At 45.9% G+C, this 27,167-nt stretch overlaps 1 protein-coding gene across 1 annotated transcript in view; it reads right to left on the bottom strand.

The window, feature by feature from the left end:
- The window catches only part of Cdh13 (cadherin 13), a 940,941-nt gene that overhangs the window by 724,693 nt on the left and 189,081 nt on the right, over positions 1-27,167 (bottom strand). The window contains exon 2 of the mRNA XM_057754115.1: positions 7,012-7,123. Coding sequence (XP_057610098.1) covers positions 7,012-7,123 — 112 coding nt within the window. The remainder of the gene's footprint in view (positions 1-7,011; positions 7,124-27,167) is intronic.

Genomic DNA, 27,167 nt, shown 5'->3' on the forward strand with positions numbered 1-27,167 from the left:
CTTTGTGGATTTCCTCTTCTTCATAGAAAAACTGAGGAGCTCTGTCCTCTAGAAGGATCCAGAAGCCTTTGAAATCGTCTCTCCCTTGTGTTGGAATGAGTTTGTTCCTTAGCCTACAGCCTTCTAGTTATGAATTCCTATTTCTCATGTAGTTAGTAATAACACATCTATGCAGCTCTTGCTAAGCATTAATTGGCTGATTGCAAGGTCTCTCTCTCTAAATACTTTCATGGGAGGGAGGTGAACACAGAGACGCCACACATGCAGATCTCTGCTGCACCAGAAGCGCTGCTCACTTGAGAGGTCTGACTCCAAAATATACTCAATGATAGAATGACAGCTTTGAGTGCCACAGAATAACTTCCCATGGCATATTGTGACAGCTGAAAACAGAGACAGCACATAAAACTCTGACCTTTCTCGGCTCTACCCACACTGCAGACCAGGTGCCATTAAATAATCGCACTCGTCAATCTCTAAGTAATTAAGTGTAATTTAGAAATATGGAGGACGGCCATAAAATGGAAGCCCCAGGAGTTCCCTACAGGTTCCCACTCTGCAGAAGAGGGGCATACAGACAGAGAAAAGCCAGCTCCATCGCAGCCAGGAGGCATTTCCCACCAGTCACGTTAGAAAGTTCATCTTGTGCCAGTACCCCCACTGAAAATTTCACAGCAGGGTCAGAGGGGCCTCTGTCTGGACGGTGTGCTCCCCAAGTTAGGACGCAAACCACCTCTCACACCACTTTTTCATTAATTGCCTTCATTTTTCAAGCTCCCCGTTTGATTTATAGTCAATTAAAAACACACTGAAAAGCATGACTCGTGTGAGTTACGCACACATGTGATTAATGCCATACTACTGCCTCCCTGGATGACCCGGCAGCTGACCAAGGTCGGTGTGATGGGGGCATGAAGAGGCAGCACCTGGGTAAAGGGTCCATATGGGGACAGTGGGAAGCCAGGAGCAGAGGGATCATGGGAAACATGTCCTAGCATCAATCCAAAAATCAAGGAAAAGAGTCACCTTTTATATGATAGAGGAAGACTGAATTTAGCAGGGACTGATAAAAAGAAATCATTATGGAAGCTTCTTTCACTAAAGTTGATGGAAACAATGAGAAAATTAAATGGCAAAATTCCTTAATGTCTCATCATCAACATCAACCGAAACAATGAGACTCCAGACATTAAGGCACCGGCTTTCAGCCCCCAGAGTCTTGAGTTCAAATCTCTATTTTTTCTGCAAGAAAGGGTTTCTCTGTATAGCCCCTGATTGTTCTAGAACTTGCTCTGTAAACCAGGCCAGCCTCCTGCCTCTGCTTCCCAGGTGCTGGAGTTAAAGGCGTGTATGAACACCATCTGGCTTTCAGGGCAAATCCTAGCTCTTACAACTCTAGAAGATACAGGCTTGAGAAAAGTGCTTCACCTAACTCAGCATTCAGTGTTCTCATCAGGAAACTGGTCACACAAGAACATCTTTCCTCCGAAGCCTGTCGCTAGATTCCAAGGGACTCTTGATAGCTGGGGACCACACACAACGTCAGGTCTCAAGACTCTAAACAGTGCACGGATTCGCACGGCCAGTACTCTATGTCTCCATGTCTGTGTCTAACACACAACTTGTTACATTGTCAGAAGTGGTCCATCTTCCATCTTTGATGCAATCTGTGTGGATGTAGGGATTGATCTAACAGGATACGAGACAATGGAAAAAAAAAAGACATCCATGCCAAAAAAAGCTGTGCCTCTCTGTGAACACCAGCTCCTGTCTATGAACAACTGTGATTTAAAGCAGGGGTTCTCAACTTGTGGGTCATGACCCCTTTTGAATGGCATATCAGATATTCTGCATATCAGATATTTATATTAGAACTCATAAAAGTATCAAAATTACAATTATAAAACAAAATAATTTTACGGTTGGGAATCATCAGACATGATGAAATGTATTGAAGGGTCACAGCATTAGGAAGATTGAGAACAAACCACTGGTCTAAGTAAATTCTACATTATTGCTGGGTCAGTTCTGGCGGTGTGCCTGACCTTTTCACAGACATGAGCCCATTTACTTTTGGAAAATTCAAAGAATTCACTCATTCCAACGAGTATACACGAGTATACAACTGCATGTATTGCTAACTCATAGCCAGTGTGAGCCTAAAGATCTGTGGCTTTACCAGAATATATCCTTGGAGTCCATCTCTGTCTCAACCCTCAGGAAAGGGCGAGAAGACAGACTGCTAAGCAGAAAGCACTTCCTGCTAAGAACAGGTGCATACCCTTGCTTTCCTTCTTAAATGGACCAAGGCTTCTCCAGGGTCTCTGGTTTCCACCTGAGAAAGCTGCCTCTTCTGTTGTTGCCAGGATTTTTGTTTTGTTTTGTTTTAATAGAATAATAGCATCTTGTTATCATCTACATAGTGAAGGCTCCTAGCCTCTCTTGCAGCTAAGTTGGCTTCATGGCCATGCCTACTGAGGAATCAGAATAGCAAGGCACAAGTCACTTTCAGTCTAAGATAGTTAAAAATATTGGGCATCAGACTTTGCTGCACTCTTTCCTGACCTCTGCTCTGTCTCTCAGACTTGAAGGCGAGTCAGACCGATAGTGTGATTACACTTAGCTGTGGTGATCACTGTGCATTCTTGTGTTTGGTTTGTGTGTATACATATTAGGAGGCACAAGCGATGCAGGATGAAGTAGGAGGAAGAATACAGTCCTGGTAATGGTTACCCATTAGGACTGGTGACTAACTGGGTGTGCATTATAGAGACTGGTTGCTGGACACACCTACCAGCAGAGGCTGGGAGAATCACGAACATGGTGTCCCCTTGGGACCTCAACGACCACAGAGCCCTATGGTGACAAGAAGACCAGTCTGAGCTGAAGCAAATGAGGCAGGATGTTGAGCTTGGTAACTTCGTGTCTCCCATCTTGGTTAGGTACCTAGGTGCCCCCCAATGTGCTACCTTGCAGCCGTATTTTCCCCATTCCTTGTACTTCTCATTGACAGTGGGAATCACCCCTCTTCCCAGTTCTCCTTTCAAGACTTAGATGAAGCCAACAAAGTTTTGTCTAAGTTGTGATGAGTTGGGGGGCTTTGCACTGTCCTCAGAGAGATCCAAGAAAGGAAGACTGCTGGGTGCATTAGAAGAGAGAGCGGGATGCCGTGTTTTGATCCCAGCAGCTTGTTGAAAAATGGCCCTTTAAAGAAGAAAGCAAGCCTAGTTAGCAGCGAGGGGAGTAGAATAAAGAGTTATTTGGATGTGAAGGAAATAAAAGGCTTCAGAACAACTGAAGGGAAGATGTATTGGAGGGAACAGTGAATAAAATATTAGGGAAATAAAAGGAGTGAGGTGACCATTAGTAACGGTTAAAGCAGAAAAAGGCAAGTCACCAGGAAGCAAGAAGAAGATGAAAAGGATAAAAGGCACTAGCACTGTCAGAACAAAGAAAGCAGGAATCCTGGACAGAATAAACACTCCCCGGACCCAGAAAGCTCCCTTCTTTCTGGAGTGGTTGAATGCCAGCCGCTGGTATGAGCAGAGATGTGCTAACCATCAGGTAAGGGGCCAGCACATCAAGCCATTTTGTAAAATGCTACAATGTGCAGTCGGTGAATTGATTAGGCTGTAGACCCCTCTGCCTTTGTAACGGAAAAACTCACACGGGACTTGCAGCCAAAATGCTTTCATTTTTAGAACATTTTTATCTGCTCTCTCTCTCTCTCTCTCTCTCTCTCTCTCTCTCTCTCTCCCTCCCTTCCTCCCTCCCTCCCTCTGTGTGTGTGTGTGTGTACACATGAAACGGCACATGTGTGAAAGTCACAAAGCAACTGATAGGAATCCGAGTCAGCTTTCTTCTTCTTCTCCTACATGGACCTTGGGCACTGTTCCCATGTCCTCAGCTTGGCAGCAGGTGTCTCTACCTCCTGAGTCACCGTGCTGTCCTGTTGCTGTCCTGTGGCCACACTTCTTAAACATGACAGAAAGAAAGTGTACAGAGTGCACCCAGCATGAACAGGCCTGGGATCGTATCCCTCCCTACTTTTCTTTAACCTCCAGCGCCCACACCACACCAGGCTCTCCTTCCACATCACTGAAATATCTCAGATCAATTCACTTAGCTGTGATATGTAAATCCAATTAGTCAAGTCTTTTTTTTTTTAACTTTACGACTCTGAACGATTTTTTTCCCATTTATCATCCAGGTGTTAGTTCATGTTAGCGCATACACCTCTCAAAGCTGGTTCTTTACTTTTCCTGAGACAAAAGGGTCTGTGCCGAGTCTCTTAAGGGGCATAGAAGGGGTCAGAGAGATGGCTCAGGGGTTGAGAGCACACTGTACTTCTCCAGAGCACCTGAGTTTGGTTCCCAGCACCCATGTCAGGGTCCTCACAAGTGCCTCTCCCCCCAGAGTGGGTGTCAACCTGTGGGTCATGACTTCCTTGGGGACCTGAACAACCTTTTCATGGGGTTCACCTAAGACCATTGGAAAACACAGATTTATATATATATATATATATATATATATATATATATATATCAATTCATAACAGTAGCAAAATTGCAGTTATGAAGTAGCAACGAAAATAATTTTATGGTTGAGGGTCACAACAACATGAGGAACTACACTAAAGGATTATAGCATTAGGAAGGTTGACAACCCCCACTTTAGAGAATCTGATACCTTCTTCTAGCCTTAATAGTTACCTGCACTCGCGTGGGCATAGCTGCACACTCACGTACATTCACACGCACTCACACAAATCTTTAAAATTGGTAAGGAGTAAAAGGAGAGAGTTGAGATGATGGGGTGGAAGCAGCTAAACAAACACACTGGAAACATCCATTTTGTATTTAAGGCTTTGACTTCCTCATTTTGAGTGGAATAGGTCCGGCATTTCTCCTCTTGAAGACTCAGGTTGCTTGAAACCATTTCATCCGGCATTTTCGAGGCTCCACAACCTTTCCTTCCCAGCTAGACTCAGTTAACCTCATCCACAGGCTGTACTCAGAACCGGCTCCATTCCTCGTCGCCTTGAGAGGAACGGCCAAGCGCCTGACCGGCACCGCTCTTTGTATTTTGTGTTAGTAACAGTCGTGGAGAAGCAGTTTCGCTAGAGGGGCTAATCAGATTTTGCTGACCCAACACCTCACACACAAATACAACGTTTTAAGCTGTGATTGATTCCCGTGTCACTGAATCTCCCTGAGTGTGTTGTCATAGATAATAATCCTGCTTTCATTTAGCAGTTTACGCAGGAGCAGCGGCCATAACCAAGTTAATTACTTAGGGGATTGAGACCACATGCATGCACGCATGCACGCGCGCGCGTGCACACAAACACACACATCTCTGATATTGGAATGTACAGTATGGTGCAGTTTAAATTACAAAGACCCCCTAAACTATGATTGTTCCCAGCTTCTTGGTGGTGAATTGAAAGCTATTTGATGTCATGAAGATTATAGAAGCAATCTCATCTAAGGGCCTGCTTAGCATGCCAGCTCTATTAATCCCCATACAGAGAGTGGCCTTGCATTTCCCAACACTTTACCATCAGTGCCATTAGGGGTAATCACTTGCAACAAACAAACAAAATAAAACAAAAAGGGAATCATGAGACACAGGCGGGCAGACAGACAGACAAGACACAGAAATGAGGGAAGAGGAGACTCAGAATGTCATTAATCAAGTTCTGCTTGAAATATATTGATTTGCATTATGCCTGACCCCAGTGTCTCAATGAGAAATTGTTTAGATGATCTCATTCGTATCATTGGTCCAGGGCGTTCTCAGCCATAGAGACCCTGATGTTCAGTGTCCCAACTTTCATGGCTGTGTTCCTTATAACAGACACCAGCCTCCCAGAATATTCTGATTGGCCAAGTGTTTCCTGTACACATACCATCCATGCACCAAAGAAATGAAGGAACGGGGCTGGTACAAAAGGCTACCCCGAGGTCATAAGTTCGTAAGCGCAAACCCATACGCAGTCACCCTCTGTACAGGTGCCTTAGAGCATCTGATCAAACCAGGTCACTGCTTGCATTATCTATTATCCTCAAATATCAAAGAATGGGGGTCTGGACAGATGGCTCAGCAGTAAAGAGCACTTACTGCTCTTGCAGGGGACCAGTATCCACATAGGACAGTCCACAACCTTACTCAATGCCATTCCAGGAGATCCAATTCCTCCTTCTGGTTTTTTTGGGCAACTGCACCTATGTGCAGACACTGGCATACACAAAAACAGCCACATGATTAAAAATAAAATTAATCTTTAAAAATGTTATAAGAATGGCGCTCAGAAGTCTGCAATTAATTGGTTATGTCCACCACCAATTTCTCCTGTGGTAAAACCTGCCCTCGCTAGGCATTTGTCTCGGGGCTTTTGTTCTCTTAAAGGCAAAGTGATATAATACTGGTGTTAAGTGCAGTAAGGAATGGTAACCAGATCTGAGAGACGCACATTTTCAGGAAATCAATTGGAATTCAGGGAATTTGAGTTTAATCCACAGAAGCAGCAGAACAGATTTGAATCTTTTTCAAGACCATCTTATCAGCTTGGAGAACAAGAGTTTCTGATTCCTATGTCTACAAATTCCCAGCTGCCAATACCCTGCCTCGCCATTATTTTGATCTAGCGCTACACGTGACAAACGGCAGGTAGCACGGCAATCTATAAGGAGGCAAGGATTTTACTCTTGGGTCCGCCCTGCGAAAATAGGTTTCATTCTCTCCACACAGCCCAGGGTTACCCCGGAGGCTGGAATCCCCCCTTTCTGGGTGTGAGGCAGAAGGGTTCATTGGAGATAAAATATTGAGAAGAGATACGTGGCATCATTCACCTACAAGCTGGAAACTGTCAATTGGAAGCATCCACCTAGGGCCAAGCAGTGGCATAAATGTGACCAGAAAGCAGGAGGAAATCCCACATCCCGAGATTTGTTACAGACGGCTGGGAAGTCCACATGAGTGGCCCCGGCGCATCTTGGAAGGGCTTACAGTTTAGAACAGGCTGGTCCTTGATGAATTCGACAGGCTGCTGGATGTGGAGCACTTTCTGCTGGAATCCGGGAGTGCAGTCCAAATCGTCTCCAGAGGCCCCCAGGAACACCTGAGGAAAGGAAGCAGGCAATGTTTCAACAGCAGCCAGCATGGTTGTAGCCCTGCTAACCTTTTCCTTCCTTTGAACCAACTCTGCAACTTTTGGAAGTGAGGTGAAGTTCTATTTTCATTTCCCCAAACGAAGAGGTAAGGCACCTTCATGGCTGCCAAAGAGCTCACTTTTGGCAAGGAGATTTTCTTGGAGGATGCAAAACTAGGAACAGGTGCTGTGACTTCCATTAAGCTGAAGCTAAAGAAATAATGTTGTAAGAGTTTCACACCTGCTAAGAATCGCACTACGGTCGCCATGTGAAATTTCATTACAAAAACTGTCAGTTCTCAGTGACGCCCTAGTTAAAAACCAGCTTCATGTTCATACATGCAAAAGAACAATGTCTTGCCCTAAAAGGAGGAAAAAGAAAGCAGAACTCTCCCTCTGGGGTTTCTTCTAGAAGTATTCCAAGGTCTGTTGGGCCTTCACCCTGGTCTGTCATGGTGGTGATGAGTCACAGGTGGCCACTAAACAACAGCAATGTAACCGACCCCAAACGGAGACATGGTTGGGTATAATATTGTCAACTTGACACCAACTAGAGTCACCCTGGTAGGGGTGGCACCACCCATAGTGGGCCGTAAGACACTGTCTTGATTGATAATGGTGTGGGAGGGTCCAGCCCACTGTGGGTGGTGTAACCCCTAGGCAGGTGATTCTGACTTAGCAAGCTGTGGGTGGCAAGCCAGTAAGTTGTGTTCGCTCCTCCCCTGCTTCTGCTGGAGTTCTTGCCTTGGCTCTCCTGATGATGGACCACGAGCTGGATATGTAAGACAGATGAGCCCTTTCCTCCCCAAGTTGCTTCTGGTCATAGTGTTTATCAAGCCACGGCTAGACTATACACCATCTTGAAAATGATTTTACAGTAATTATGCATTGAAATGATAATGTTTGAAATACGGTGCAGAATGGAAGTGGCTGTTGTAATTAATTTCACCAGTTTCTTTTCACTTTCGCAAACTTGGCTTCCTGGAAATGTAAACCGTACAATTCTTTCCAAGGCCTCGCTTTTGTCCTTGGGATGTCTCCTCATCCGTCATTCAAAACAAACAAAAGCAAAACCTGGGCTACACCATTACCATGGTAAAGCACTTTCCTCCCAGCACGGCAGAGCCGTTGCTGTTTTGGAACCAGAGCAGCTAAAATGATCACTCCTAAGGGACATTTAAAGATTGAGCCCACCAACATTCTCCTATATGGAGCGGGTAGCAGGCAGAGTGACAGGGCTCATAAAGTAACACACGAGGTGGCTCACACGGTGCATGAAGTCTCTTCTTCCAAGAGGATAGGTCAGTGTTAACTGTTGCTAAGAAGGGCGAGGATCTTCTTGGGTACCACATACTCCTCTATGTAGCCCCAGTTATTGCCACTGGCTCATCAAGTCAAACTGGGGTAGGCTCTGTGAGTGACCTACAGGGGGTTAATATGCATTTGCTTGTAACTCCCCAGAAGTTACTTAGAGGCTTTGGGATACGAAAGTACATGATCCTCTCTGGAGCAACATCTAACTGAGACAAAAATGAACTTAAGCTCTATATGCAGAGACTCTCATCTCCCAGAAGAAACACCTGACCCGTGGCTCACCTGGGTACACCCGAGTGTCTGCCTCACACACTCCCACAGGCAAGCTTCTTATACTTCAAAAGCAAAGCCAAGGTGTTTGAGCCATTCTCACAAGAAAGTCCAGAGTTAAGCTTACTCTAAACATAATCTGGGGAGTCTCCCTGGTAGCCTCACGATGCACAGGGACACGTATATTTTACAGAACACCTAAGCTAGCTCATGGATGGGTGGAGATGGAATCTGAGTCTAAGCTTAAATGCTCTCTGTCTCCTGGAAAGAACCTTGTCCAGTTCCAACCCTCAGGCCTTCTCTCTGGGTTATAGACTATAGCGATCCCTTCGGAGGTCGCATATTAGATATCCTGCATATTAGATATTTCCTAATTCAAAACAGCAGCAAAATGGGTGGGTCACCACAACGTGTGGAACTGTATTAAAGGGCTTCTGCCAGCATTAGGAAGGCTGAAGACCACTGCTCTAGAGACTGTTTTGTTTTCCTTTTCTAAGCTAGCTCTCCAAAAAATATAAAAAGCTTCTTTAATCTGACCTGAAATCACCATCATCGGATCCTTAGAAATTTAACATCCCCAGCCCTGCCTGTCCTTCAAGATAGCTGGAATGTGTGTGATTGGCCTCCCAGTTTTCACCTGGATCATACCCTCGTGCACCACCGTGGGGGTTTGTTTTGATAATCAGTTTTCACTAGCCACCTTCTCTCCTTGGCTGATTTCCCCACCCCGTCGGTCCTTATCTGAGACTAGCCCTCCAAAGATCTGCACTCAAAACTTTGACTCAGCCCTTGCTTTTAAAGAAACCGAACTCCGAAGCCAGATGTTGAATTCTTAACCAGGGCACATCAGCGCTGAAGAAAGCGTATTATCTTCTCCACCAGCAAACTCCAAACAGTAGAGAAAAGGTTGGCCCCTGAGAAGGGGGGCAGGGACAACTCTGAATGCCAGCCTTCTGGGAAGCACTGAACCCCAAGGAATAGGAGCAAGAATCAATCTCAGGAGGTTGATGGTGTGGCCAGGCTGAGACACTTCAGAGGAGCTAAGGGTGGAGAAGTCACCACCCCGTCTGACATCATCTTTCTCAAATCAGAGTGGGAGGGAGGCCACTGTAGCCCATGTCTGTGCGGCTCTGCCTGTAAGTGTCCCTGTGTCCAGAGACTAGGCTCTAGTTTGCTGCCTTCTGGAGACATCATAAAGCTGACATCCTAAGTGGCGCATTTGCAGAATGCAGACTCGGAGCTCAGAATAATTTGCCGGCGTTGTTGCGAGCAGAAAATCTATAACCCACTAATGCTAATTCAGTTAAACAGAAACGAACAAAGGTCACACCTTATGCCTGTGATTATATGTTAACTTCCTAATTGGCTAATTCTGCCTTCAAATTCCAGACCAGTCAACCAGTCACCCCCCGACATATTGAGGAAGGCACAATTTCCCTGGGGACACTGAGCTAGTCATCCGGGAGGGAGAAATTCTGGTTATATCAAGAAACAGTAATTTCCCCCCGAGTCTCCATGTTTTCTCTGCTCAGTCCTTGCCCTGATTTCTTGAAAACGTCTGTTCAGGGTACTTCTAGAATTTTAAAAGGAAAATCAACCTTTTACAGCTTCTGACTCCCAGGAAGAGCTGGACCTTCCAAACGCACAGTTTCATCTTTGTGAATTTGGGGGTAAGTTTATCTGCCAGTCAAAAATTAAATAACTTGTGTCCTACTTAGGGTTTCTAGTACTGCAAAGAAACATGACTAAAAGCAACTTGGGGAGGTGAGGGTTTATTTGACTTACGCTTCCAAATCGCTCTTCATCACTGAAGGAATTCGGGGCAGGAAATCAAGCAGGGCAGGAACCTGGAGGCAGGAGCTGAGACAGCGGGCATGGAGGGGCGTGACTTACTGACTTGTTCAACCTACTTTCTTATAGAACCCAGGACCATGCCCAGGGACAGGTTGCCCCACCCATGGTGGGCTGTACCATCCCCCATCAATTACTAATGAAGAAAATGCCCTCCAGGTTTGCCTACAGCCCGATTTTACACAGGCATTTTTCTCAACTGAGGCTCCTTTCTCTCCAGTCACTGTAACTTGTGTCAAGTGGACATAAAACTAGCCCCTGTGGTTTGTAAAATAAAGGGGCACCTGCCGTGCAAAGGAGACGACGTAATGAGGTCAAAGTGTCAGTTATTCCTTCAGTTTGTTGTTGAATCCCGGGATTCGTTAGACTCTGTTACACCAGGCCGAGGGGATCAGTTTGTTTTTCTGTTGCTGTGATAAGACACCAATCCAAAGCAAGTTGGGGAAATGGTTTCTTTGGCTTACAAACCCTCATGTAGGGCCCCCCAACACAGGAACACAAAGCAGGAACTGAAGCAGAGACCATGAGGAAACACAGCGGGCTTCTCGTGGGTTGCTCGGCCAGGCCTCCTTTCTTAAAGGACTCCAGACCACCTGGGACGCACTGCTCACAACGGGCTGGGCCCTCTCACATCTGTGTTCGATCAAGAAGATATCCCACACGCCTGCCCACAGGGCAACCTGATGAAGGCAATTGTCACTCTATTGTACCAAGTTGACAAACACAAACCAGCCCAGTCTGGGACTTGTAAGGAAATAATGTAATGTGGTCGTCAAGTCCCGTTTTCCTTGTTCAGATTCAGTTAGCCTTTGGTTGATGAATTTGGTGTGCTTTGGAGGTGCCCTGGACCTCTGTTTTCTCATCTAGGAAACACGTGAAGTGAGATGTATGTGAACTTAATGAGATGATGCATAGAATGTAAGCCGAAAAGACCGCCCAGTGGGGAGGGGGTCAACAGACGCTAACTAGCGCAGTGCTATGGTCCAGAGACGGAGAAAGGCCTTAGCAAGCCCTCATTTAAATCCTCGACGAACTAAAATGAAAATCTAAGTTGAAAGGAAAGCCTGACATCCTTTGGGACTCTTTGAAAGCTGGACAGATGGGGTCTAACCTCATCTAGGGACCTCAAGCAAATCCATCCCCTGAAGAGGAACTGTTCTGCTTTAAACTGGGGACCAGAAGAGGTTGAGTAGGCAGAGAGGAACAGACGCTTAGCTATTCTTTTTTCCATGTATAAGTGTATACATGTATGCATATATGCATTTCTGTGTGGGTATGGACACATGTGTGTGCCTGTACATGTGAGGGCCTGGGCTGATGTTGAGTGTCTTCGGTCGCTCTCCACCTCATGTGATGAGGCTGAATCTCTCCCTTGGATCCCGAGCTCACTAGACTAGCCAGTCTCACCTGCTCCAGAGGCTCTCATCTCGGCCTCTTGTGTGCTGGGAATATCCACCTGGCTTCAATGTGGGTTCTGGGATCTGAACGGTGACTGCTATTCTTGAGCAACAAAGTGTCACCTGCTGAGACTCCTCCCCAGCCCAAGACTTACACTTACCCCTTAATTCAAGCTATGCCCCTTTTTACACGAATCGTTTTGTGCCTCTTTGGCAGCATGCCTTGAAATCACAAAACTGCATTTACAGAAGAATCCAGATGCAAACTTCCCAAAGCAGAATGCGGCTCAGTGATGAAAGAATGTTCCAGGTACTGTCTGACTCTCGGAACTCAACTGTGTGTCTGCGGGTGATCTTGGCACGCATCCACGCTCTCCCACTACAGTCTAACTAAGGGTGGGGCAGATCATGGAGGCTCATCACTCAATGTTGTAAGAATTAATGCTTGGCCTTCCTCCCAATCCGACTCAGCCTTTCTGCGATGTGATTCAATGTCACTGGTACAAAGATCCTACCTGGACAGACTGTTCCCCACACACTATGGAGCTTTGCCAAGCAGAACCTGCGAGCGCTTCGGATCTTTCATTACTACCAAGGCAATAATGGTCTTCGGCTACGGTTCATGTGCTCGTTTATGCATTAGTGCTCGGCGCGCATAAACAATCGGTGCAGATGCATCACTGGGAGCATGGCAACTATCGAGTTTTATAATCACCAAAGGATGCCCATTATTTGAAAATTACCATCAGTCTGCTCTGGAAGCAGATTCATGTCCTAGAAAGACAATAACCACGGGTCTGAGCTACGCGGTTCGATACAAATCCCAGCTCCATCGCTGGAGTCGTGCTGGGTGAGTCACGTATGTCTCAGTTTTCCCAGATGGAAAATGGGAGAGAGGATCGTCTGTTGCGGGTTATTCTGAAGATGAAGTGAGGGGATTGCTGCAGAGGGGATTGCCACACATCCATTGCTCACACGTCTGCATTGTTATCTCCGCACGGTATATACAAATGAGCGGATCTAATTTGCTGCTGCTCCCAGGACAGTTAGGAACAGATGTCACTAAAAGACTACTTGTCGTCATTATAAAACTGCCCAGTGGATGATAGTTCAGACCTGTGCAAAAGGGAGCAGCAGGAACATGCATCGCAGAGTGAAACAGAATGGGGCATGCACATGCTTGCCAGTGTCCTGCAATGATGGTCCCTGCATTGGCTGAGCAAGGACAGCCACTTTTGTAAAGGGATCCAAGCATCCTTTAAGGTGGCAGCAGCTCAGAGCTCTGTCCTCCCTCCAAGAGTTCCTCCTCTGAACTCATGCATCAGAACCAAGAGTGGGTCATCAGGCCATCCTCTTTATACCTGACTCTCCTATGGGGCTCCTTTTCCCTCACAGCACAAACATTTTCTCTTTCAAAAGGGGCAGGTATGTTTATGCTGACAGGTGCTATCTCAAGAGCCTAGCCAACTCTGAAGCTTCCTTCCTGAGAAAGGAATTCTCTCTCTCTCTCTCTCTCTCTCTCTCTCTCTCTCTCTCTCTCTCTCTCTTCTCTCTCTCTCTCTTTCCCCCCTCTCCCCCCTCCCCATGTTGTGGTGTGTGATGCTTCATCTTAATTGTCATCTTGATGGGATTTAGAATCACCATGGAAACAAATCTCTGGACAGGTCTAAGTGGGATTATCTAGATTAATTGAAGGGAGAACACCCTAAACAGAGGTGGTACCATTCCACGGGCTGTGGTCCCAGGCATGGGGGTGGGGTGGGAGGAGGTAAAAGCAAACTGAGCATCAGCATCCATCTCTCTGTTTGCTGACTGCAGATGCAGGGTGACCAGCTGCCTCACACCCCTGCCCTTTCTTCCTGGACATGATGGACTGTGTACCCTTGGACCATGAGCCAAGATAAACCCTTCTTCCTCGAGCTGCATTTCTCAGGCATTTTGTCCTAGCGAAACAAGAAACTAATGTAGTTGTCAATTGGCAGCAGTTGGGGGACCCAGTCAGCAGATGGGATTAGCAGAGACAGAATGTAGGGTGTCCTAAAGAAGAATCATCATGTTGCATAGAGTGGACTTCCCAGGGCTGCCCCTATGGCACATGTCACTATGCCTAACTCTCACCCTCTGGCTCCCTGGCACTCTCCCCTGGACATCCATGTATCTGAGTTTCCTACCTGTGCTTTAGACTTTAGAGACTGATGCTGGAGCCAAAAGATTCCCCTGATGTGAGTCTCTGGACACATGTCACAAAGGTACACACATTTTGTGCTGTTGGTACCACTGCAATAATTCTGGCCAGAAATCAATGGCTAACACATGAGCCTAGAAGGACTGTCACCGCTTCAACCTGGACACTGGAATGTCCCATATGATCCTTTCCTCCTTCAACGAAAACCAGAGGAAGAGCTCCAAGATGTCAGTATGGTCCATAGAAAGTACACTGATTTAAGGCCCCGTGCAGAACACAAACCTCCAGGAGAGGAGGCTAGCAAGCAGCAGTCACATCACTATGGGTCGTCAGTTCACTGAGGTCTGTGGGTGTCTGTCCCCAAGCTGGCCAGGCTGATGACACAATGAACAGGCACAGAACTTAGGCAGAGTGAGCTTCCATGCCCCAGGTTCTGCTGACTTGTCCCAGTGGCCAGTGAGAAATAACAAAACAGATTTACACGGCATGCCCAAAGCAGCATAAATACAAAGAAACTCCCTGCCACAAACAATGATCTCATGGGCTGTGGACAGCCTCGGATCTCATCTTCCCTTAAGCCAGTTCCTCAATATTATTCTCCCAAACAAAGCTGTTCTTGTTTTCCCAGCGCTGTTTTCCTAGTAGCGACTAACTCAGTGTTTGCTATTGGCCTGGATGGACAGGTCCTTTATCCAGGTCACAAAACAGCCTGGGTTCGCCCTGTCAGAGTGGCTCTGCTGCAACCAGTTTGGAGGGTCTTAGGCTAGTGGGGAAGAAAAGCTGCTTTCTCTGTCTCTAACTTGCAGGATGCAAAAAAATGATAAAGCACTGTATTTCGACTCAGTCTTTATCTTGCCAAACATCAAAAGCCCACACTCCTGACAGGATTCACAAACGCCCACTATGCACAGACAGCCTAAGAAGACACCATCCCCAAGACTCTCACGCACAGTCTCACACACATATACCTGCACGTGTCTGCACACCTAAGCTCCTATCATCGACACTCTGCTGGAGTCTAACTCCCTACAAATGTTCTTGGTGTTTTAAAGCTGCAGGAATACAAGTAGCTGCTACCTCCTTCGCTGTTACGGTAACAGATATTTAGAAATGACGCTGTTGTTCCCATGGAGACAAACCAGAGTGTGCTCCTTGTCCCTTGGTGAGTCCCCTAGCTGTTTATGTGCACAATTTGAAACAACCTCCCTGGACCTCATTTCTGATCAAATAACTGGTCAGCTTTCCTCAAGTTATAAGAGAGGGAGTAAATTGTATAACTCTGGAAAAGAATGAGATCCAAGTCCGAACTAACACAACTCTGTGTTGTAGAATATTCGTACACTGCATGAAGATGGATTGCTGTGATTGGTGTAATAAAAAGCTGAATGGCCAATAGCTAGGCAGGAGAGAATAGGCGGGACTTCCAGGCAAAGAGAGAGAGAGAGAGAGAGAGAGGAAGAAGAAGAAGAAGAAGGAGGAGGAGGAGGAGGAGGAGGAGAGGAGAGGAGAGGAGAGAGAGACTGGGAGAAGAATCTAGGCTCACAATTTCATAAGCAGACTCAGAGCAAGTAGGATGTACTGTACCAAGAAGAGGTAACCAAGCCACAAAGCTGAACATAGCTTTTTTTTTTAAACAAAATGGGTTAATTAAGTTATAAGAGCTATTTGGGAAAAAGCCTAAGCTAAAGCCAAGCTGTCATAATTAATAATAAGTCTCCGGATCATTATTTGCAGGCTGGAAGTCCAAAAACAGTCTGATAAAAAGTCTGCCTTCTGGTTATGAGGTCATTTCCGTGGCTTTTAAGAAATGGGTCATCTGTTGTCTTTGGCAGATGCAACATAATATTTGTGGTACTCAGTTGCTGAGAAGCTTCAATCAAACAACAGAGGCTAGGAAAATGGAGAGAACCTCTAACTGTCACTATTCCAGCCCCTATACCCTGAGAATATGTTGGGTAACATATCTCACAGAGGGATCCAGGCTGAGAAGCAGTTGGCCTTAATAAAAGATGTGGAAAGATCCAGATCAAACTCAAGGATCTTTGAAAATAGGAGAGTCAAATCAATAAATGTGATTGTGGAAGTGAAGACAGAGGGCCACCGTGTAAGAGGAACTGGAGCAGCGTGGAAGATGGGAAATACACACACAGACAGCAGACAGGGAGCTCTCTCAGAGCGGGGAGATGAAGTGGCACACGAGGATTCTCCCCAGGATATAGAGGGAAGGAATCAACACCCTGACACCAGCAGTAACTGTCCTAAGTGCTTCTCCTCCAAGTACTGGTCGGCACAGACAGGGTTCCTCCCTTTCTGGGCTGCTCTTGTGCCTCAGTGAGTGAGTTCACTGCTTCATTTTTTTTTTCTTGAGACAGGGTCTTTGTTGGCCTCAGACTCACTGGCTTCAAACTCATGGAGCCAAGGGTAACCTAAACTTCTGTTTCTTTTGCCTCTACCACCTGAAGGCTGAGTTGAAGTGTGCACCACAACACCCAGTTTCATGAGGTCTAACAAAGCCACATTCCCAAAGCTTTCAGTGTTCATACTTATTATTTGTTTCTTTATGCATTTATTTATTTATTTTCAGTACTGGGGAAGGAAGCTAGGGATCCTTGCGTGCTATCTAAGTTCTCTACCCCTGAGGTATCTTTACTCCTTGGTCAAATTTCAAAATTTTTATTATCTGCTAGTTTCTGGGTCAGATGCTAGAGACTGGGAAATGGACAAAGCCTCTAATAAACACCTGGGAGGAAAGGGAGACAGACATTATTGATATAGCATCATTAATCATGTTTCACACTGTAGGGAGTTAGGAAGTAGTTGAAGGTAAAGACACGTGAGCTAAGACAATACAGGTCCTAATCTGAGTCTTGCCACTTAGTTGCTGTGTGACCCCAAGATCTGCTGCATTCCTCTCTTGTGTGCCTCAGTTTCCTCACTCGCGTAGTCCACTAATGGATCTATTTGTTTCCAACGACAGGCCCGTGGCTGCAGAGGTTCAGGACAGAGGTCGGCTTCTTGCATCTGCTCCATGCCACCAAGGCTATTGTCCTCCTGCAGTAGGTCCAACATGCGACAGAAATATGAGAGAAGGAACAACAGACTTCTTAGGGAAGCGAAGAGGCTTGAACCACATCGCAGATGAGACCATATTGGAGAAATGATTTGAAATCTTTCAAGTGGCAAACTATGAGGAAAACTGTTCCGGCCGTAGGCTTGGTCAATTTAAATCCCACACTGCCAGTTCAAGAGACGGGAACCTATCCAGCGGGAATAACAAGCAATAGGGCTGTTTGCAAGATGATTTGAAGGTGTTTGGTTGTCCCGAAATGGGATGGAACTGACGAGGCTTGTCTGCCTCAAAGCCAGCTGGAAGCGATTCAGGGAAATCAGGTTTTGTTTAAAAAGAATTAACTCTTTCTGTTCAAGGCTCCAGAATTAAGCAAGCAAGCTAAAATGGAAAACTCAATAGAGGAATAGCCGTCCACAAGAACGCACCTTAGTGCATGTCAAGAAAACCTGTGCCTGCCTGCTGTGGCTTAGAAACAGGGTCATTGTTGTCCAGTCATAAGTCTGCAGTGTGTCCACAGGCTGTGAGTATTTGGGAAAATCTGTTGTTGTTGTTGTTGTTTTTCTTTCCAGTCAGTCACTGATATCCATGGCTCAAGGCCTCCCTCCTCTGTCTTGGAAGCCACTAGGAGAGTGTCTTAATCATTCCTGTTTCTCATTCTCTCTATCAACGTTGAATTTATGCCTCCCACTGCTGCCCGACTCCCTCAATAAAGATTACTGGGGTTAACCTTACTTTTCTGGGTCATTCAGACATCTACACATTCTGTGAATTAGGGTGCAAAGATGTGTAGGGGCTGTTAGCGTACAATATGTGAAGCGCTCCTGCGAGGGATGGGGCAAAGTTCTACAGAGAGACCTATACAAGTCCAGTGTCCATGAGGATGAGTGTCAGCAATAGGACAATAGCAACAGTCACCAGGAGAGGAGCCTTTGGGTAATCCTGTGAGTGCAAGCATATGAGCTTCTCTCTCTCTCTCTCTCTCTCTCTCTCTCTCTCTCTCTCTCTCTCTCTCCACCCCATTCCCCCTCTCTCCCCCTCTCATACTCCCTCTTTTCTCCCCCCTCTTTCCCTCTCCTCTCTGCTCTGTGACTATGGATGCTATGTGACCAGCTGCTTCAGGGACCACTCCCCCATGAGGACCCATGAGGCACAATAACCCCCTCCCTGAAGTTGATCTGTCGGCTAGTTTACCACCACAGCAGGACAATTAAGACAATGTCCTTCCATAATCCCTTCCATTCCCAGCAATATTTATTGTTGAGAGCAGGGAAATCTACAGAAGACTGTGATGTTTGAAAAGGCACATATCCAGACCCAATGTTGTGTCAATTTAACAATCAGACTCTGACCTTTTCTAGCCTAAAAATAATTATCGTTCCTTTTGGCCTTGCTGTAAAGCAGACCATTTTATTCTAGCTGTGTGATGCACCGCACTTTCTTCTCTGCCAGACATTAGACAAGATGTCAGATCTGTCAACACATGGGCAGGTTTTTATTAATTATCTTTCAGAGGTAAAGTCCTTTTGGTGATTTCTTTTTCACATAAGGAAAGTTCCTCTATCGAACTAAGTGTCTATCTTGTTATATTGTTGCTTTATTTTCCATGCAAAAGGTTCTCACTTGAGAAAGTTCCAGAAAAGAAAGAACAAACCCAGGCAAAAATGGCACTGAGGGCAAGAAATCTATTTAGTTCCAGCATGCCACAAGTCCCCAGGGATGTAGGGGGAAAAAAAAGCTACATTTCTCTTTTCGATCTAACTAAATCTTGCTACATTAAAAAAAATTAATCTAGATCAGAAGACAAGTCGAGAACTGTTCTTTAGATTCTGATTATTCATATTCTGATGGATTCATTCGTTGATATAACATTCATTGGGTTCCTGCTCTGTACCAGTGCTAAGATAAATATAAATCAGCAAGACACGGTTCACAGCTCTAACGATCAGCAGTAGTAATAGGAATGGCTGGCACTTACATATTTGCTTTTAGTGATGTGGGGGAGCTATCAGGGTGTGGAGGAGGGGAATATAAAGGAATGGGAGTGGGGGAGATGGCCCTGTCTTAGGCCACACCAATATAACTTATTTTGCTCATGAGCTTTTCTGTTTTAAACAAGAGATATCTACTAGGAAAGACTATACACAGGCTGGCTCTTTGTAGTAATAACTGTCAACTTTTTATATTTTTATATTGTTTTATATTTTGAGAATAGGAACTAAGGTCTCAACACAATATTTAAAGAAAGTGTAAATTAGACTCATATCTCAAGAGAGAAGCAGAGGAGGTCTCTAGCAGAGAGAGTTGCCCAGGGGAAATATTGGTAATTGTTTAAATCAACTCTCCGAGAAAGAAATGCCTCTGCTTGTGTGCCTGCCCATTTCCATGGTGTAGATTCTGTCCTTGTGGCGGATTTCAAGCTACAGATGTGACACCTCTGAGGACTGGTTTCGGGGGAGGTGTGTATAGTTGGCTCTAAACAAGCCTCTCCAGCAGAACTAGATATGTAGGTACTTATTAAAACTAAACTGTCTAGGCAATTTTTGGAGTGTCTTTAAGTAGGAACCACAAGGCTGCCTGCTACCTCACAGTGAGATCCTCTAATAGAATAGTGGATTACACTAATATGAGTTTAAAACAGCCTGGAAAACCCATCTACTAATGGAGAAAATGAGATACCACAATCTGGCTTTACAGTCAGAGATATGCCATGAATTCTTGATTCGTGACGGCATGTTATTTAAATATTGCTTTTGATGTATTACCCAGAGTCCTAGCTCAAATGATCAGAGATAATCCTGCCTTCTGACATAATTAGGGGGTTGCCGCTGTGCTAAGCTGGAGGATAATCAATTTGACCTTGAAAGTTTGTCTACAGTACCTTACTGATGTTCTGAACACAGCAGAGACGGCCATGCTGGCCTCTCCCAGTCCAATACCATCCATAGACTTTGCTCCAAGGTCCTGCTCACACCAAGAGAGAGGCTACAGACTAGTGGCCCCAGGCCCCTCAGGGTCACAATATCTGCTGGATGGTCTTTATTTTGTCAGCCACCTGATAATATTTAAATGTCAGGAGTTTGCCTTAAGTGATTGAAATTTAGATAGCACTGAGGTTAGAATTAAAGAGGGCAGGCGTCCCTCTGTGAGTCAAGATGGACAGAGGTCCATCATCAAGTGACCACAGTCCATGTAACCCCAGCAACGAGCCATTTGCTTTGTGCATGACCCCAGTTTGCCTAAGTTCTACATACAAGTGGATTGAGGTGTGCATCTGTGTTCTTATGCTCAAGTCTCTCCATCCACTTACAATCCTTTTCTGGCTTCTGTGGGTATCTGAGTTTTCATTGTTACCTCTTAATACTCCTGGGATGAGTGCTCCCCGAGGACTGGGGAGATGGCTCCATCATTAAAGCACTTGCCTTGCAAGCAGGAAGACTTAAATTCTATATCCCAAACACCGCCCCCCCCCCCCCCCCGCACACAAACCCAGATGTGTTAACACACACTTATAAACTCCCACACTGGGGAGGTAGAAACAGGCAGATCTCTGGAGCTCACTGGCCAAACAGCTTTAACCTACTTGGTGAGCTCTAGGCCAGTGAGAGACACTGCTTCAAAAGCAGGGTGGACCTCACCTGAGGAATACTAGCCGCAGTTGAACCCTTACCTTCAATGGGATGCTGAGAAACTTCTCAAGCTACAGCAAGACCACACCCACCCTCTACCCAAGCCTCCTGGGACCATATTGACTTTTCTTCTAGCTCCTGGGAATCCCGGGTCTGTCTGCTCTAATACTAGTTACTTTTTCACAGGCTCAAGCCCTTCCAGCTTAACCCATGTTCAAGGTCACAGGTATATTAAAGAGATAAATGCAGTCCTTAGTTCATGCCAATGTCATCTTCCTCTCCATCCTCTTAAGCCCACAGCTCACTCAAACCAAACAAACAAGGGATATATGAATAGAAGCCCCTAAGTCACCCACCCTCCTGCTATCCAAACTGTAAGGTGCTTTGCCTGCAATCCAGTCTTGTCCCCAACAAGCAAACTTGCAGCAGATTCTGAACTGACAGAATTAAAAAGGTCTGAGCCGAAATAGTTTACAAAGAACTTTTGGAAATTATTATTATCATGTCTGCTTCCCTCCAGAAGTTCAATTACCTGAAATTTCATGAGTCAGTCCTTTGGATATTTCTAACCCGAACTAGATTCACACAATATTTCAAAGCTTCAGCTAATCCTACTGCTTTCAAAGGAAGTCTGATTCTTCATAGGGGAAAATAGCATATCTTCCTCGTAGTAAAAACTGGAGGAGAAGGGCTCATCTTCAAAAATTACATAGTGAAAAAATGCATTAACAAGGAGGGCCTTCCCACTAGAGTCTCCCTAGGAAGTCATTTCGACTGACTTTTCTCAAGGTCAAGAATGGTCTATCAGGGAGGGACACACCATGATAGCCACTTTATCTAGTGAGTGGCCAGCAAGGCCATCACTACATATAAGGCTCTCAGACTGGAAAGACAGCATTGGGAAGGAACAGGGGAAGAGGAAGGACAGAGTCCAGTCCTAGGGATGGTCTGTGATCTGGAGAGTCTGGGCTCTCCATGTTTTAGCATCTTGAGTGTCGCACCTCAGGAATCCTGTTAGTGTTGCCGCCCCAGTCCCCAGCAGGATATTCAAATGCTCACAAATGGAGCTGCAGAGGGTCGTTGGATATAGGGACTAGTCACAGTTACAGTGTGGTCAAGGTCATGACCAAAGAGTAGGGCCAGAGTATGGGGAGGCAGCGCTGTAACACTGGGCACAGTCACTGCACCCGAGTCTGAAAGCCTAAATCAGGGGCATGTTTCAGACCCAACAGAAAGAATCACACGAAAAGAGGAACCAAACCCCTACTCTACCCCAGTGAGAGGCAGCATCCTGGAAAACCTTCCTGTCTTCCTATCTTCTGAACCCTGGTTCTAAGGCTCCAGTAGCAGAACCATGGTCTGGGAAATCACAGCCCACAGACCACATCTAGCCCACTGTCTCTTTAAGTTGATGCAGCTTTATTGGAGCCCACAGTGACTGCTGATTTGCCTACTGTCTGCATTCACTTCCCACTAAGACGGTTGAATCCAGTTGCTGGGACGGGAGTTGCATGTCCTACAGAACCAGCATTGTCGACTGTATCGTCCCTTAATAAACATTTCTGTATGGTTAGACCATTGGTATCCAGAGGTCACAGGGCCTCCATACAGACTGCCAACCTAGCCACTCCCTTGCTGGTGATGGCAAGCATAGAACCAGAAAACCAGTAGATGAACCTAGGCCAAACACTGAAAACAAAACCCTCTGCAATCCCCCTGTGGCCAACCAGACCACAAGTATTTCTTCAGGCTCCATGAAAGAGCCATTTCTGAGTTAGCCTCATGCAAAGCAAAGGCAATTGTGGAAAGACGTGGAAGGATGAAGTCAGAAAAGCCACTTAGGACTTTTGTATTATTTGCTGTAAGTTCAGTATCATCTGAAAATATTTTTCAACATCTAAAGAAAATTGACTAGTGAACAAGAAGGATATAAGGCCCTGTTCTGGTTTCCATACATGTGCATACGCAAACATGTACAGATACACACAAATGATGAAAACTAACATTCTTTCTTTAAAGAATAATTCAGAGAACGTTGAGTCTGTGTGAGAAAATCAGAGCTGGGTAACAGGAATTGGGCATGGCTTGAGAACTGTATCAGTGAGGAGGAGGAGGAGGAGGTCACAGCCATAGGTTACGGGCAGAGGCTTTGCTGCAGGGACAATGTAGAGTGATGGGACTAGGGTGGGGCACTTGGAAGCCAGCACTTCCAAGATGAGGAGATGCTCAGTGCCAGGTGAGGGGTCGATGTGGCACCAGACCAATTTGAGCAGAAAGGACCTAACCTAACTGACAGGAGCCAACAACCCAAAAGGCGCGCCTGTCTGCGAGCTTGGTCCTGTTCTGCCATCTGGTCGCTGGGATTCTGAAAGGGTTCCCTCCACAGTAGCCATCAGGATTACTTCACTATACCTAAAGCATCGGCAACATGGACTCTGCTAACCACACACCTGGGAAAGATGTCTACATATCGAGTCTCCATTGAAAACCCGGGACCATGAGTCTCTAGCGAGTTTCCTGCTGGAGTTTGCACATCCTGGGAGAAGCACACCTATCCCATGTGAGTCTCCTAGAGAGGACCCTGGGAACTTGCTGCTGGTTCCTTCTGGACGTTATGCTGGGCTAGTGTTGTTACATACAAATGTCACGGCAATGAATCTTAGACACGAACTCAACTGAATCCTCCCAGGGAATCATGGGACCTGGGTGTGGTCTTATCAACTCCTAGTGCAATGATAGATCTGCACCTCTTACTTCTTTGCTAGGGGAGGTGTGCTGTGTGAGTTTGTCCATATTACCTTTATAGCCATCTCTGCAAATGCCCTGGCCCCGCCCTCACCACTGCTGCTTTACACTCAAGGCACAAAGGGGATTCAGAAGCTCCTACTTCCCACTCAAAGTCACCCAGCTCTCCTGACTAACAGCCCAGGTGCCCTAACTCACTAGCCTGCATCCCTGAACCCCATGGGTTCACCCCTAGTGCTCATACTACTTGCAAAAAACTCAAGGTGCTTTTGTTGACTTGCTTGACCCCCACCCAATCCCCTATCTATTTTAAGTCTTTAATCCAGTTTATCGTAAGATGCTTCAGCAGAGCTCCTCTAGGCTCCGCCTCTTAATCTTGATGGTGGATTTAAGCCGGTGTTAGGAGAAAGACAATGAAGACTTTTCCATAGGATTATTCAAGGGTGATAAATGCTCCCTTTAAAGGGACTGCAGATCCGTTCACTGAATAACCCTGCTCTAAAAATGAAAGTCACACCTGGGGAACCAAAGGGCTAGTTATGCAAATGCAAACAAGAGTGTAGTTATTGGCTGAGCTGAATTCTGCTCATCCTGTCATGAAGAAGGATGAGGAGGGAGGACCCTCCTAAGTCAAGCCAGGAATGCCACAGAATGCAGGGACAGGCACTAGCTGTCTCATAATGATGGGTGTTTTCTGCATTCCGAGATGGCAGACTATCCCCGATGATATGACACCTATTACCCCTAATATATTTATTTGTAGTCTTTTGAAAACAAAGATCTCTTTCGGCTTGGCGTTCTTTCTCATTAATATTTCTCAAAGTGGCTACATTTAAGGCTCTGGTTTGTGAGATAATTTTAGGTGGTATCCTCAGACGCGTTTCTTTTAAATTCATGGTTGTGCCTTATTTTAATGCTTGCCTCCTATTTATAGCAAGTGATATTGACTTTCTATTTGTGCTGATAGAAAACTTCCTCTCTCGATATAGTTGCACAACATCATAATCCGACTTAAATAGAAGCTAGTAAAGACTAAAGAAGAAACAACTGTAGTTTTTAAAAACAGATACAAGATTTAAGCTGGAGAAACCCTGACTGAATAGCTTCTCTGGGAAGGTGTGCACATAGGCAAGTTCATCTAGACTTAAAGATAGATTCAGTGGGAATCTCAGGAAAGCATAGTCTAACTGAATTTTAGATCAATGGTTCCTAGAGTTCGGTCCCTGAGAGTTTATCTTCCGTAGTCCCTGGGATGTTGTGATGGTGTTGACTGTCAATCTGACAGGATCCAGAATCATCTTGGAGACAAATCTGTGTGCATGCCTGAGAGGGATTTTCTTCATTAAGTTGATTAAGGTGGGGGACAGCACTCTAGAGGGTGGGGGACAGCACTCTAGGGGGTGAGGGACGGGATGGCGCTCTAGAGGGTGAGGGACGGGGCTCTAGAAGGTGAGGGTCAGCGCTCTAGAGGGTGAGGGACGGAGCTCTAGAGGGTGAGGGACAGCGCTCTAGGGGGTGAGGGACGGCACTCTAGAGGGTAGGGACGGCGCTCTAGAGGGTAGGGACGGCGCTCTAGAGGGTGAGGGTCAGCGTTCTAGAGGGTGAGGGACAGCGCTCTAGAGGGTGAGGGACAGCGCTCTAGGGGGTGAGGGACAGAACTGCATCAACAGGAGAGAGCTCGCTGAGGACGGACACCCATGGTTCCTGACTGTGGCTGCAACATGACCTCACTTTCCTGCCACCATAATGGACTGTACCCTCAGCCCATGAGCCAAAATAAACCCTTCCTTCCTCAGGTTGCTTGGTTAGGCATTTTATCTCAACAACGGAGAAAGTAACTCTTACAGGTGTTGTTGGAGATGTTGATCACTGGACTCAGAAGTTCTGGGGGCTAGAGTCCAGAGACAGAGGACTTGAGAAGTCCTCAGGCGTCCTATCCCGTGAGGTGACTCACTCTCTCTCAGTTATCCAGGCCGCAGATTCCTTAAGAGAGGCATCTTTCACAGGCAAAGCCCATACCTCGCTCTAGTCACAAAGGACAACAGCCTTTCAAACATTGTACTGACACATGACACATGCTGGGAGCTAATTATGGAAAAGTTGAGGCTCCAGGCGCAGCAAATGATGTTTTCCTCTACGAGGAGTCTTAAGGACCCAGAGCTGTGATCTCCCAGGGTGCATGGAGAGAAGACTTCCTAGGGAGACCAAGACATATATTCATTTTATTATTGTCATAGACTGATGGGGCTAATGAAACCCTAGGCAAGAATTAAAAGCCCCGTGTGTGGCGTGCTTATCATAATCGAGTGAGTTCCAATCCCCTCCCGGATGTGATCAGAGACCTTGAGCCTGCAGAAATTTCTGTCTGAGGAGTGAGGAAGAGAGTCTCGCTGATGGACAGAGGCGTATTTAGCCAGGTAGGAAGCTAGGGCTGTACACATCAATTGCCACGTGCAGGCTTAATATAAGGCGGCAGAAATGACAGCGACGGTTAAGACCAGCAGGGAAGCCCTCTGCATCTCTGCAGTCACCGGTAACAGTGCAGGGTCATGTTCCTAGGAAGCACATCAAGCTAAATGGGAGGGTGGCGACCTTATCCGGGCCTTTGAATGAAATACCTACATCTAAATTTGGTGTGAATGGTGAGTGTCAGTCCAGGTGTGGCGTGACCCTGCAAAGATGAAAGGGGAATTTATGGAGAGCTCATTCTTTGTGACTATTCAAAGGAGCCGGGAATCGCTCAACATTCTACAAAGCTGCTGCCGACCTGGACAGTAGCCTGCAGCCACACGTGTGTGGAACCCTGAAGATGTGAGCGCTCCGACCTGACGATGCTGGTGGGCACAGAATGCACCCTAGATTATAAAGAGTTAGTATGGAAATATCGCGAGATGCTTCATCTCATCCCTACCTTTTCTCTTTTAAAATTTATTTACATGCACGTGTATGTCTGTGAGTATGTATGCCATGTGTGTGTTGATCCCTAAAAAGGTCGAAAGAGGGTGTCAGGTATCCTGAAGCTGGACCTATAGATATTTGTAAGCCACCTAACACGGGTGCTGGGAACTAAATCCCAGCCCTCTGCAAGAGCAGCAAAAGCTCTTAACCTCAGGGCCATCTGTGTCCCCCGCCCTGTTTCTAACTTTTATGTTGACAGTATGTTGAAACCACATAACATTTTGGAGACACTGGGCTCCAGAATGTATATTACAATTACCATCCTTGTTTCTTTTCATATCTTTTAATGTGACTATCAGAAAGGTTTAAATGACATATAGAGCTTCCCTTACTTCAGAAAGGGATCCAGAACATTTTCTTAAAGGACCAGATAGACCATATGTTAGGTTTTGTGGAGTAATGGGGGAAAATCACGGCAATTTTGTAGTCCCATTTCAAGAAGTACTTAAAATGTAACCATTTAAAGACATAAGCCCATTCTTAGCTTACATGGGGGACACAGCAAATAGCCAACAGGATCCGGTTTGTGGATCAGCTTGCAGACCCTGCTCTAGGGCAGACTGTTGTTCAAATCATTCAGTGTAGTCAGAGTATTGTT

The sequence above is a fragment of the Chionomys nivalis genome, chromosome 21 (genome assembly GCF_950005125.1).
Source record: "Chionomys nivalis chromosome 21, mChiNiv1.1, whole genome shotgun sequence".
Taxonomy (NCBI): Eukaryota; Metazoa; Chordata; class Mammalia; order Rodentia; family Cricetidae; genus Chionomys; species Chionomys nivalis.